This window comes from Centrocercus urophasianus, unplaced genomic scaffold, assembly GCF_019232065.1.
Source record: "Centrocercus urophasianus isolate 14NV4802_14NV808 unplaced genomic scaffold, USGS_Curo_1.0 seq_23, whole genome shotgun sequence".
Classification (NCBI taxonomy): Eukaryota; Metazoa; Chordata; class Aves; order Galliformes; family Phasianidae; genus Centrocercus; species Centrocercus urophasianus.
The window spans coordinates 16,022,552-16,035,657 of record NW_024884789.1 but is presented as its reverse complement, the minus strand read 5'-3'; the positions used below and the strand labels follow the sequence as shown (position 1 = coordinate 16,035,657).

Sequence of the window (13,106 nt, the reverse complement as noted above, 5' to 3'; positions counted from 1 at the left end):
CAGCAAAACATCTTGGAATGAGATTGATGGAAGGGATTGGAGCTGACAGAGAGCTGGGATTGTTTGGTATCAGCAGGAGGCCTGGGGAGTGCTTATCAATCTGCATAAATACCTGGTGGGAGAGAGAAAAGAGACTGAGCCAGGCTTTCTCTGGCGCTATCCAGTGACAGGACAAAGGGCACAAACTGAAATAAGGAAATTCTGTGTAAATACTGAAAAATCAAACAAACTTGTTTACAGTAAGAGAAATTAGACACTGAAATATGTTGCCCAGATGTGGGCTGTGAGTCCCCATCTTTTGACACCAGAGTGAGACGTGGTTCAGAGCAAGCATCATCTGAGAAAGAGGCTCTAGAATAAAATGAAATATCCAACACTGGACGTTAGGAGAAGGCCTAATATATCTTTGGACAGTGTTCTTGTAAGGGGGCAAGTGTGAAAATTCTGAAAGTAGCATGGGACACAACACTGTGGTGGTGCTGGGTTTCGTCCCACCACCCCTGAGAAAGCGCTGGGCAGCAGTGCTGTCCTTGTGCTCATAGTAGCTCCACCTCCTTTCCACTAGCCACCTGTAGAGCCTTTTTGTTGCTCTCCCAGTGCCTTTCTGAATGATGCAAATAAAGGCTAGCAGAAGTGAGCTCCAGTCAGAAGAAATCAAGGTGTTGCAGTGAGATGTGCTTCAGTGGCTTTGCAAAGCGAAAGCATTGCCTTAGCATCCTCTAGTCATTGTAGTTATCTCCCTCTTCTGCTTCGCTGTCATGCATTCTGTCCTTGGGCTTCTAAGGCTGTTCCAGGTTTTTACTTGTTTTTCTGGGGATCGTAATGAAGCAGCAGGCAGAAGTGGAGGCTGAAGCAAAGCCTGTGCCCTGCACTGCACCCTTTGTGCCAGGCTGAGGGGTTAGAAGTGAGCACAGCACTCAGGGCAGCTGCAGATTGCTGACTGTGAAGTTTTAGGGTTTTGTTTGAAATCAAGGCTATAGATCTCTTGACTGGACAGGGGTGGACAGGGTGGGATCAGTGATTTAGTTTTTTCTTCTGCTTACACCTGTACGAATCCACAGCTTTCCCAACATTATTTTCAGCCAGCTTTAAGGAGTGAGGAGAATCTTAGCATTTCATGTATCAAAGGGAGCCACACAATAAAATTGCCATCTCTTATCTTCCAGCCACTGGACAAGCAGCAAGCTTTGGTACGGCGAGAATCTGTTGTTAACATGCAAAACTTCAAAAGGCAGTATGCCAGAAGGCGGTGGAAGGTATGGCAAGCAGCTTCTCATCCTGCTTGTGTTGGGCTGATGGGTATCTGCAGGCAAGGCAAAGGTTATACATGTAAAATTGTAAGATGCCTTAGACAAACAAAATGTATTTTGATGTGTCTGTATTGGTGTTTTCATATTCTCATTCTTCCTTCTATTTACTTACAGCTTTCTTACAGCATTGTCTCCTTGTGCAACCACTTATCTCGTTCGCTGGTGAAAAAGGCCCTAATTCAGGATGAATGTTTGGTAGGTACATTCTTAAAAGGGGAAGAAAATGCAATTTTACTGTGGATTGAAATTTGCAAGACATCAGTGGTTTGGGGTGGAAAACCAGGCATCCTTTGCATGCTGTTAATGCTACTGTAAGTTGTGTTATGCTGAGAAAGGAGAAACAGTGACTGCAAACCTTATAGGTGCTAGCCATGTTTATTTTACATAAAGGCAGCATAGGGGCTGCACGTTATTTGGATATGACAGCAGTGACTGTCCTGTCCAACTGAGAAATGAGCAGGTGTGGAGAAAGTCTGCACAGCCCTCATGACCAGCTGTGTGATGGGGGACCCTTCAGTGAGCATAACCTGCAATGAAACTCTGCTGGTTTTAGTACATCTGCTTTTCTCTATAAATGATACTGATTATATCAGACTACTTAGCAGCATGGTACCTCAATTATTGACTGGAATAACATGGCCTTTTTATTTCAGAGAAACGGTGAAAGTGAAAGTGACAGTGAGGATCTACTGCAAGGAGAAGCTGCTCATCAGAGGAAAAGCAGCATATCCTAGTGTAATGAGAATCCCACAGGCAAGAAACAGAGGGAACTTTCATCCGTGCTGAAAAAAGCAGCTCTGACAGCAGCCCTTGCCTTACTGTCTGGATCCTTGGAATGATGCTTCTTACTTCTGAAATGACAACAGCAGCTGGATAATGTTATTAATTCTTCTGAGCATTTTAGAAAATTGATGATCCAGATTTCCAGGGAAGTGGAAAGGCTCTACTGGAGTGCTTTTATATTTTGAGCTTTTTGTTGATATTTCAGTCTTTCTGATATCAACTTTACTCAGGATGCGGGCTTTCTACTTGATGTACTTTTACTGCAGAATCATTCACATTCCGCACAGTGATTGAACCTGTGTGTATTATTTCAGTCAGGGAAATTGTGATCGAGGCTTAAGGAATTTTCTTATGATTTTTGTATTTGTCAATAGCATCAATATTTGATAGCAGGTATGGCAGGTATTGATTGCTGTGGGCAGTACTCGCTCTGCTGTTGCTGTCGTTGAAGAGAGAACCATAGTGCCACTGCACTCCATAACTTTGCCTTCGCAACCTGGCAGCCAGCAGTTCTCCATTCCAATAAGAATTGTTCTGTAGCCACCACCTGGCTGATTGAAAGAGGACTAACACAGCTGCCATGGATAATGAGCACAGCCAAAAAAAACCCAGAAACTATTGGCTGGAGGTTGTTGTGCACCAAGAGTGATGGTGGGATGCTTTACCAAAACAGGGCTCTGAGAAAAGCCCTAAGGAATGTCCAAAATAGTCTTTATTAGACTTTTTTATTATTTTAATTTGTTAGCAAATTGGAGATTCATTAACACCTAGTTACATAGGTGTCGTTTACACATAACCCAAACTGTGTATGTTTGGGTTTTATTCAAAGGGTTTGTATTGAAAATTGTGAAGAAGCACTTTAATTTAGCTCCTTTCTGCTGGTAAGTTGCATCATTTTATCTACGTTAGTTTATATCGAATATGCTAGTATTATTCAGTTGGTACAAAAAAATGCACTGATGAGGCTATTTTTTTGTTGGAATATACTAGTTGTTAAAAATTATTTACTTTACCTTTAACGTGTAAACTAAAAATTGCAAAACAAGCTTTCTAGAAAAAGCCATAATTGATAGGGAAACCAATTTTGTTTTATTCTATGGTGGTCACATCCTGGTTCAAGTTTTAGAGCTGAAGGTGGAAGCCAGTGTTGAAAACATGCATTAGGTTAATTTTGCCTGTCTTCCAGTTTTTTAAGAAGAAGGAAAATTATGCTACTTGTATTTATATTTTTGTATACTTGCTTAGGTAGAGGCTGAAATGCAGTTGACAAGAAAGTGCTTCTGTGAAAGGATGGAAATGTGCAAGAAGAATTGCAGAAGAGAGGAGGAAGGTAGGATCTGAGGGAAGAATAGTAATGTAAATAGAAGGAAGTAGAGAAGGGGCAAAAGCAGTGGGAAGGAAATAGGTAAAGGAGGAAGTGTGCAGGGAGTTGGTGTGCAGGGAGGTGTGAACTGGGATTGAGAAGGTTTGAAGAAGGGAAAGAGAAAGTAGGTAGAGGAATTTTGGTATTTTTGTTTGATTGGTATTTGTTTGTTTTCCTCATCTCCAATGAAGATGAGGTCATTTTGGTGAAAAAAGGGAGTGTTAGGTGTGTGCAGCTCCAGAATCTTTGGCTGTCTTTTTTTCTTTTTTTCCCCAGTAGTTTTGGTTGTTCTAATGATCCGTACCTCACTGTAGGCAGCTGGATGCCAGAAGTTTCAGATGGATCATCAGCCAGCCTGACATTTTTATGAACTCTATTTTAAATTGAGTGCTGTGGCAATTTAACACCAGTTGAAGACCAGCTCTATTGCTGTTACCATGTTTTTTCTTCCCCTTCTCTTACCAAATCTGAGTGGCTCTTTGCACCTCAGCTGTTAGTGACTGTAACCTCCTGTTAGTGACTGTATTATCACTTTGTCAAACTGGGGTTATCTCAGTAGTCCTCTCCACCAACCCGTACCCCAGATTAAGCATTAAAAAAAGCATTAAACAAACAAGGAGTATCATAGGACATCAAGCTGTTGTATGTCTGTTGTTTTCTGTTTGTTTTCTTTTCCTTCCAAATTAATTCTCTTTGATCAACTTAGCTTTGAGACATTTTTCAGTGAAGTCAACACATTGCAGCATGACCTGGTTTGTTGGCAGCCACTCCTGTCCTGTTTCAGCATCAGCATGGCTGTGCAGAGTGCTGGGTTTGGATTATGCACCAACATTAACTGTGGGACAGTGTTCCTACCATTTTTTGTATGTTTTCTTGCTTTCAACACACTTCTACAATGCTAAATGATGTTTTAAGTGTGCTAATGATTTTTTTTTTTAAATTTAGGTCACTCGTTTGTTTCAGTGTTTTGGAAATCTGGTCTTGTGTTCATTTCTGTGAAGCACTTGGTGATCTGTTCTTGAAATTACTCTGAGCTGCCTGTATTATTTGCAGAGCTTTCAGAGTTCCAGAACTCTTTACGCCTTCTGAAATCCTGGCCTGAATCCCTTTTTCTGTTGAGGTAGCTGGACACGGGTTGCCAGACATAAAATTCTTTTGCTCTATGAACCAATATCACAGGGACTGGTTGAAGCATCTGTTAGGCTTCCATGTAGTATGTTGTATTTTAGCAGACTGAGAAGAACAATCTTCTACATCAGTGGAGCAGTTCCAACGTTTAATCCTTGGTTTTCATAAATTACATGTGGTCTAGTTAAATGTTTTACGTGCTCTCCCTGACATCGTGTGATTTTGGAATGAAACAAGCTCTATACTTGTCATATTTATACTTCACTTTTTTTGTGTTGTTTTTTGTAATTGTGACAATTGTACTTGTTGTAATTTGAGCTTAACTTGTTTATGTCATTCATTGTCCTGTAGGAATTGCAAACAAATTTTCATTATGTTATTCACTTAGCTTTTGGTATATGTATTTAAAAAATAGGAGCAGAAAAGAAAAAATGTTCTTCAATGCATGCAAAGCACTGCAGTAAGGTGTTGCGAGGGAGCAGCAATGGGAAAAGCTGTTCTGGTGTCGGGAGGGAATCTTTCCCAAACAAAATGATAATGTTCAGTGAGGGGCTGCCCAGTTCACCTGCTGGCTTCCCCTCGCTGCACCACTGCATTCCTTGGGTTATGGAAAACCAAATAAACTCAGAGCCAGAGGTCTTTTTCAGAATTCCCCGTGTTTCACAGCATTTTCAGGTTACAAATGGGAGACTGTGGGTTGCACGGCCCTGAGGGGATTGGCCTGGCCAGGCCATGCCCTCACACCTGTTCCCCTCAGATGGAAGGGGCTCTCACAGGGGGTCCTGCCTGATTCGCATCAACGGCTGTTTGCATGAACATACTGCTCCTGTCACGTCTGTATGTGGGCTGGGAATGCTGCTTAAACATGGGCACGTGGCAGCAAGTACATCTCTGACAGCATTCTGTGGAGAGCACTGCTAAATGCTTGAGAACGCAGAGGGTTTTTTGTTTTCTGTCTCTCAGCTTTCCATGTGATCGTTGTGACTTGGCTGATGTTCTCTGTGTTTTTCATTTCAACACTCCTCTTTGCATAAAGCTCAGAATCTGTGCAAGGCAGCAGCATACCCTGCAGCAAGGAGCTGAGCCTGACGGGGCTGAGGAGGTGAGTAGAGCCAGCTGGGGGTGGCGGTGGGGCTGGGAAAGTGAGTAGAGCCAGCTGGGGGTGGCTGTGGGGCTGATGAGGTGAGTAGAGCCAGCTGAGGATGGCCGAACCAGTGCTCATGGGATGGCTGCAGCTGTGCCCCAGGAGCCAGCTAGGCTAGGAGGCAGAGGCTGTGTCCATAAGTAGAGTTGTGAGGAGCTGGAGGGGCAAAGAGCTATGGAGGCTTCAGAAGGGTAAGGGTTTGTGGCTCTTGTGAGAATGAGCAGCTTTGGTGGGAAAAGGGGGGTTGGAGGAAGGGCCTGGGGGAGGCTGGATGGGATGGAGAGCGAGCTCTGGCTCTGAGATGAGATGGAGAAGTGGGAGAGCTGCCTGACTCTGGGTTTTTTCTTAGTGTGAGTTAGTACTGGTGATGAGGCTATCGCTGAGCGTTGGTTTTATATAGCAGTTTGTCACAGTGTGTGACTGTCAGTCTCAGAGGTGTAACATTTTCCTGTCATACACAGAACTGTGCTCAGTCACAGGGTGGGAAGCACCTAGTCAGGAAAATTAGATAATACTGTGTCATGTCAATAGTTCCAAAAATGCTTCCTCACTTCCCACCCAGCAATAAGCTGCATAAACTACATTGGATGTTTTGTTAAAAATGAGTGATTGAGGTATCCTCTAATGGTGTACATGTAAATTGTGATGATACGATAAATAATTGGGGGTGGGGGAAAGCTTGTAAGTAATTCTGGTGCTTTAAAAAATGTTCTTGCTCTCTATCTGCCAAAAATGTGCTGTAATGTATTGGTATGGAATCTGAATTTCATTAGATTGCTTCCAAACATGGGAAGGTCTTTCTAAGGTCTTTCTAAAGTCTAAGATATTTAGCTTAAAGCCTCTCATTCAGTTGACAAAGGATGGAAAATACTGGGTCTAAATTAAGTTTAGACCCAGTTACACAGTTCAAATGGCAGACAGCAACATAAGGATGCAGTTTGGGTCATAGCACTAAGCCTGAGTCTGTCCTCAGTTCCTGACAGACCTTGTCAAGCTGCAGCAGGGAAAAGTGAGTTCTCCAATGTTTGCAACAAGTCCAGTCTTATTTTGAAGTGGGATTGACTCTAAGCTCTTGAAAATGAAACACCTGGAAAGGTACGGTGCAGGCAGATGTGTGGTTGTAGTGGTCTTTATCTGACTGAACTAATGCAGCTTGTCTGTGTGTCATGTGATGCTGAAAGAGAGGTATCACACAAAAGGACATCTGATTTTTCTGGAGTTTAATTACATTTTAAACAGGACCGTGGTGAATGAAATGATTGATCAGTGAGCTGGGCAGGCTGTATGAACTGCCTTAGGTCTTTAGTTTATGCCCTATTACAATATTTGAAAAAACAATTTTTTTGTCTAAAGTATTCTGGCATTATTTACGTTGAGATAAGAATAATAATTCTTGTGGAGCTATGAGCACTTTGGCTTTTGCAGTAGTTGATAAATACAGCTTTATTCAGACCACGGTGTGAACAACCTGCCTGCTCCTCCAGGAGGGGATGGGAGCTCTGTGCCGCACAGACGTGTCACAGCCGCGTGCTGTGAGGTTGAGCCAGGCCTGCCCTCCAGCTGCTGCTCTCTGGAGCGCTGGGTGCTTCTCTCTCTGCAGTTTCTTTTCCTGCTCCAGCTGATACCTGCATCACAGAACTGGTTTCCTGAGTCTTGATGGTTTCAAGCAATTGTGATCTTTTGTTTCTTTAAAAGCAGAAGCTGTTTGGCCTGTCGTGACAGGCACTCTAAACACATAAGCATTTTAAGCTATAACACATAAACCATTCTTGTGTGGCAGCCAGAGTCCTCATCTTTTCCAGTGGAAAGCCCCAGTCGTGGGATAGGAGATCAACACATGCTCTCTTTGGTCCAGGGAACCTGTAAGTCCTGCTCACACAATACAAACACTACACAGCGGTATCTGGAGGTATCTGCCTCAGTTTCCACATCCTCAAGTACCTTCCTCTGGAGCCAGCCGTGGGGTTAGGGCTTTTTCTAATGAGTGCTTGTGCAAGTGTGGCCAAGTCCAGTGCCACGCTGCTAAAGGGTCTGTTCTCTTTAATCACACAGCTCTGTGCTGAGGAGGGTTTGTCTGTGCTGGAGCAGAGGAGAGAATGTCTGGAGATAAGGGAGTTTCTTTTCCTTCTTGCTTGCTGATTTTTGGGATGAAGAGTTAATGTAAAAGTAATCAGAGAGATTCAATGGCCAGCTGCTGCTGTGGTCACTGCACTTCAGTCTGAAGTCCCCTTAGGAAAGCATTGTCAGCTGTAATCTTTTAATCTGTACTTTTCCTCTCTGTCCGGTAGCTGTGACCTTCTGCAAGTCACAGAGAATTGAAAGGATGGGGGTGGTGGTCATTTGTCATCCTTCTAAGAGTCATCCAGGAGCAATGAGGAATTATGTAAACCCTTCTGTATTGTGATAAGAAGCATCTGAAACCCTGGACAAGGTGCTCAAAAGCAAGTGAGAAGTTTTTCCTTTTTTCTTTCTTCCTGCTTTCTTTGTGTATGCATTGTATGGAATCAAAAAGCACCTTCCAAAACAGGTGGCTGGTACTTGTTGGTGTCTCCTGGTTTAATCTAAAATGAGCTTAGTGAAGCTTTCCTGGAAAGCTGAGGGTACACAGGGCCCTAAATGACTGTGTATCAGTCTGATTCTGTCTCACTCCACTGCTCACGAGTAACACAGATGGTACCAGCTTGAGTAAATATACCTCATATGGCTACACTTGCCATGCTTGGTGTTATACCTGCACTAAGATGATGTGATGGTGGATTATAAGGGGTACACGGATGCTTTCCCTATTGGGCTTTAGCATCTTAATTTAATAATGATAAAGCAGAGCAGTAGGTAGCAACATTCATTTTGTTTTTCAGAAGTGGGGAGAGGCATAGTGTTGAAAAATTGAATAATAAATATCACAGAAAGGTAGCTTAAAATGCTTAAGGGTTGGGCTTTCTTTTGGCTTCATATATCACTGTTTATCTCTGTATACCTTTTAGGACTGTGGCGTCCCAAATGACAGCAGATCTGCTTTGGTCATTTTCTTTTTTTTTTCCTTATACCAAGCCCAGTAAAACTACATTGCCTACAGAGTACTTCACAGCTCTACTGATGGTGAGGTGCTAGTCGTAATGTGCTTGGTAACTTGTCCTGAAATTGGTGTCAGTGAATAAATGGACAGTTAAGGTGTACACCACAATCAGAAGTTGATTGCTGTCTTTGTGCAAAATGAGAATAAGTGCTCCCAGACTGGTATTCCCTCTTTGTCCTGATGGAGTTTTATAATCACACAGACTTCATGTTTTTAAAGGACTACATAAAAATCAAGGCAATGGGAAGCTGGTCTGTTACAGATCACCAAGCAGAATAAAGACAGTAGCCTCGTTTGGCTTTATTACAAGGTTTTGTTATTAGAGTCTTCATATTTGTCCAATGCCATGTGTGCATTTGCATACATTTGAATAATCTTCTCCTGAAAGAAGACAGAGCTTAATGCTCTTCTGGCTTGTTTGTGTGCTTGTGGGGATATGACCAACAAAGTGGTTTTAGTCTTTGTGTAATGTGCAGTATTAGGAAAAGCCCTTTCTATGAATTGCTTCTGAAGTTCAAAGCCAATATCGATAGGTGAGTTCCAGTTTTCTTGGCCTATCTGATCAAGAAGATTTTGTTTAGAATGTTTTTGAATTCTCCAAATAATTTTGTTTGCAATGGTCCCTAAGATAAGAAGCTTCTAATGTTCCAAGCTGCTCTTCTGCTTGGGAATCAGTGTGTGTATGTTGCTCACTCTGAAGGAAGAAAATCAGATTAGCAGCGATTAGTCTCATGCTGTGTACGCACAGATTTTTTCTTATGGTAAATGCTAAATTACCTATTTCTCAAGTGTGACATTGCACTGAAGCTCTGCATGGTCTGTGGGCACCACATCTTTTAAACGTGCTCTAATTCTTCAGGACATAGAGTAAAACTTCTCTGAAGAAATAGAAACTGTTTTGAAATGGAACAAGACAGATTTTCAGCATTCCCATGGGAAGCTTAGATTCAGATGAAGAGCCAGTTTCCCACTTTATATCAATGTCAGTGCTCGTTTAGTATCAACTTAAAACATTTTACTTGTTAACCAAGAGTAATTAAGAATATCTTGAAATGTTCTTTCCAACTTATTTCCCTGCCCTTCAGCGCACTTGGTGTTTGTAGGGATGTTGTTTCACAGACTCCTCAGGGAAGCAGAGAACAAGAAATTATGGTGAATTTGTCCACACACACACACACACACACAAAGCTTAAATTTGGAAGGAAAAAAAAATGAAATGGCAGAAGGTTAGCAAATGCTGTGTGCTCTCCAAATAAAAATGTTATTCAGCTGTTTTTTTTAATCAAGCTTGTATAATGTTTGGGTGCAATGGACTTACCCTGTACTTAATAGCACCGTACAGCTGCAGTCAGCCAAAGGAAAGCTTCTGTCACTGTCCTCATGTAAGTACATGAAGAAGTGGTGCTCACTCCTCAGCTCTGTTTCTTTCTGATAACTGGTGGAACTGCTATGTGCCAGGTTGAATTGGTTCATTATTTAAACTCTTATGAACGTCGTGTGACACAACATTTACTTTTGCGTTTTGGTCAATAAAAATGTAAACAGGACTGTGATCTTAAGGGCAGTTGTTTCAGAGCATGCAACAATGACAAAATGTTAATGGTGATCTGCCCAGGTGCTAAAGATCAGCCGAATGTGGGTAGAAGTTAACAAAAACTTGCCTGGTCTCCCGGTGCCTTAGCCAGCTGCAGTATGGAGGAGTGTGCAACTCTGTCACGGCGTGCTATTTACAGTCCCATACTGTGCCTGTAACCATGGCATCTGAGCACCTTGTAGGCATGGGCACGTTTTGTAACAGCATGAAATGTCCTCTAAGGATTAGCAAGAAACCTCAACTTTTAGCACCTAAGTTCTCGCTCATAAAGAGGAAAAGATTGCATTCATGCTTTTTTTCCAAGTACAGCCTTCTATTCTTACTATTGACCTGTAACTTCAGGAGGAGTTAACTAAATGAGGAGATCTGGAGCTGTGGACTTGGTGCTCTTTGGTTGTTCTGTTGGCTGGGCAGGCTGGCTGCCTTCCCATCTCAGTAATTGTTTCTGGCATGGCAGAGCTGTGCCCTGCTGCTGCAGTGGGGTGCAGTGTTTTTCTTTTGCTTCCTGCCTTATATTGTCATTCAGTTGTGCTCCCGTGTCACGTTTGTATGAGAAGCTATTGGGATTATTTATGCTGTGTAAAAAAAAAAAAAAAAAAAAAAAAAAAAAAAAAAGCAAACCTGTATGCAGACAGGTTCAGAATTGATTGAAAAGCCTGACCTTGAGATCTCTGAAGTATATGATCCTGCATCTATTTCAGATGTTATTCTGAAAGACCCCTGGCTTGTGCTGCTCTGTTTCTCCATTTGGAATCCCCAGACTTCGGTGCAAAGCCAGAAGATCCCTCCCTGGGTCCTGTTCCAAGGGCTGAGAGTCTGTGCTCTCCATCGCTGAAGGCTGAAGTCTGCCTCAGCTCGGGCAGCTGATCTGGGCTATGTGAGGGCGATAATACTTGTAGGTTGAAGCATGCATTACAGGGTGCTTCCTCTTTTCCCAGGTTGCTGTAACATCTGTAGCTTAACTTCTGCTTTCGAATGGGCTTGGTGTGGGTGGTCACTGCCTCCTCTCAGACTGGTCCATGTTACAGTTCCGAGTGCTACATGTCTCCTTTTAGCCTTGTTCTATGAAATCCTGGAGGCAGGGTCACTGACAGAAGTGCTTCTTCAGGCCACGATCTCATTCCAAACTGCAACCTCTGAAGTTGCAGGTAGGTATTTCTGTGAGGCAGTAATCCTGCAATTTGTTTCTGCAGTGCTCCTGACATTGAGCAGCAGTAGCAATGTGAGAAGCGTCTCTTGAGCAGAATTGTTGGTGAGAGCATTTTCAATCTCCCAGATTGTCTTCCTGCAAAACTGCTGCAACAAATGTGATTCTGAAGCACCTTCCTGTAGGGCTGGTTCCTAATTTTCACAGTAGCATGTCAGCTTCCTTGCGAGGAGGACACCCTGCAGTGAAGCATGCAGATTGCTTCAGCTTAGTTGTTTCATGACCACTGTGTCCTTTCAAAGCTGCAACCGAGATAAGTGCTTTTTTTTTTTCTTAAAGTCATGAGCATTTAAAGTTATCCTTCCAGTGTCACATGAGCAATGTTATTACATTTATATTGTTTTATTTAACTGCTATGTGAAGGGTGATGACTTGAATTCCTTCAGTTCTCAGGGTGTGTTCCTTAAGACAGCTGTTTTCTAGAAAATGGGTATCAGTGCATTTCATGCATTTCCTCCTCAGTGACAGCCTGCAGTGCCAGCAGTGAGATGCCTCCTGTCATTGCCATGTCACCCTGCTTATACTTAGAGCACTGGCACTTGTTGGTACGCTTTATTCCATTCTTTGGACTTTGACCCTATCACCTCTATTATATGCTGCGCAACCTCACTCTGAAATATGAATATTTTCCATCATTTGTGTTTCATTCCAGGCTGCATTATTATGTGCTGTAAGACAGACATCCCATCTTGTAGAAATGGTTTGCTTCTTCCTTGGAGTCCATGTTTAACTCTGTCAGTATTTTTCAGTAGTCACTAAGGTAGCATGTGTTTCGTCATGATCTTCCTTCTTTTCCTATACTGTGGCCTAACAGAACGGTTTCTCAGTGCTGCTAAGCTGTGCCTATTGAACCCTTCTCAAATTTTACAGTACGTTATGTCCTTTTTTTTTTTTTTTTTACTTACCTGTGTTGCATATTCATGAAAAAAAAAATTATCAATGCATTTTCCTAATGTTGACCATTGCATTCACATCTGGTGCTGCTGTATTTCCTCTTGCTGTATTTTTGTCTTACAGTGCTGGCACATCTATCCTGTTGTGTCCTTGGTGGTGTATTTGTTTTACTGGGCATCTGTTTATCTTTACTAGTGACCATGAAGGTTTGTATTTATTTTTGGAGCACGTCCACTATCCCCTAAATCCTAGTGTTCCTTCCCCCGGATCAAAGCTTATTGGGTCAACTTCTGTCTTTTTACTTTTCTTTTCCTACCTGCTTGGAATCCGTCCTTCTCTAGGCATTTGTGGTGGTGGGAAAAAGAAAGAACAAACAAGGTTGTACATTCAATTCCAGCTGAGCTACCTGTTTATCCACTGTTCTTATAGCAATGTGATATTTTATAGTTAGCTACAAGTACTGGTCTGGATATATTTTTCTACCTACACAAAGTGTTTGTCTAATCCTGCATTTTGAATAAATATGCATTTGAAAGCAAGCAGGTATATCTATGGGCCTCAGGTCAGTGGCTATAACTGTTTAACACTTGTTTTTGTGGCACTTCTG

The 13,106-nt window shown here is 42.3% G+C and overlaps 1 protein-coding gene and 1 long non-coding RNA gene across 2 annotated transcripts in view; one reads left to right on the top strand and one right to left on the bottom strand.

Moving 5' to 3' along the window:
- DAPK2 (death associated protein kinase 2) overlaps positions 1-5,233 on the top strand; it is a 45,751-nt gene extending 40,518 nt beyond the window's left edge. The window contains exons 11-13 of the mRNA XM_042824619.1: positions 1,167-1,256; positions 1,425-1,505; positions 1,964-5,233. Coding sequence (XP_042680553.1) covers positions 1,167-1,256; positions 1,425-1,505; positions 1,964-2,044 — 252 coding nt within the window. The 3' untranslated portion in view covers positions 2,045-5,233. The remainder of the gene's footprint in view (positions 1-1,166; positions 1,257-1,424; positions 1,506-1,963) is intronic.
- A 1,700-nt stretch (positions 5,234-6,933) lies between these two features.
- LOC122163412 lies at positions 6,934-10,997 on the bottom strand. The gene is made up of 2 exons (XR_006169899.1): positions 9,582-10,997; positions 6,934-9,498 (listed from the first exon to the last, which is right to left on the bottom strand). It is a non-coding gene; the product is annotated as an uncharacterized LOC122163412 (long non-coding RNA).
- Between the last annotated feature and the right edge of the window lie 2,109 nt (positions 10,998-13,106).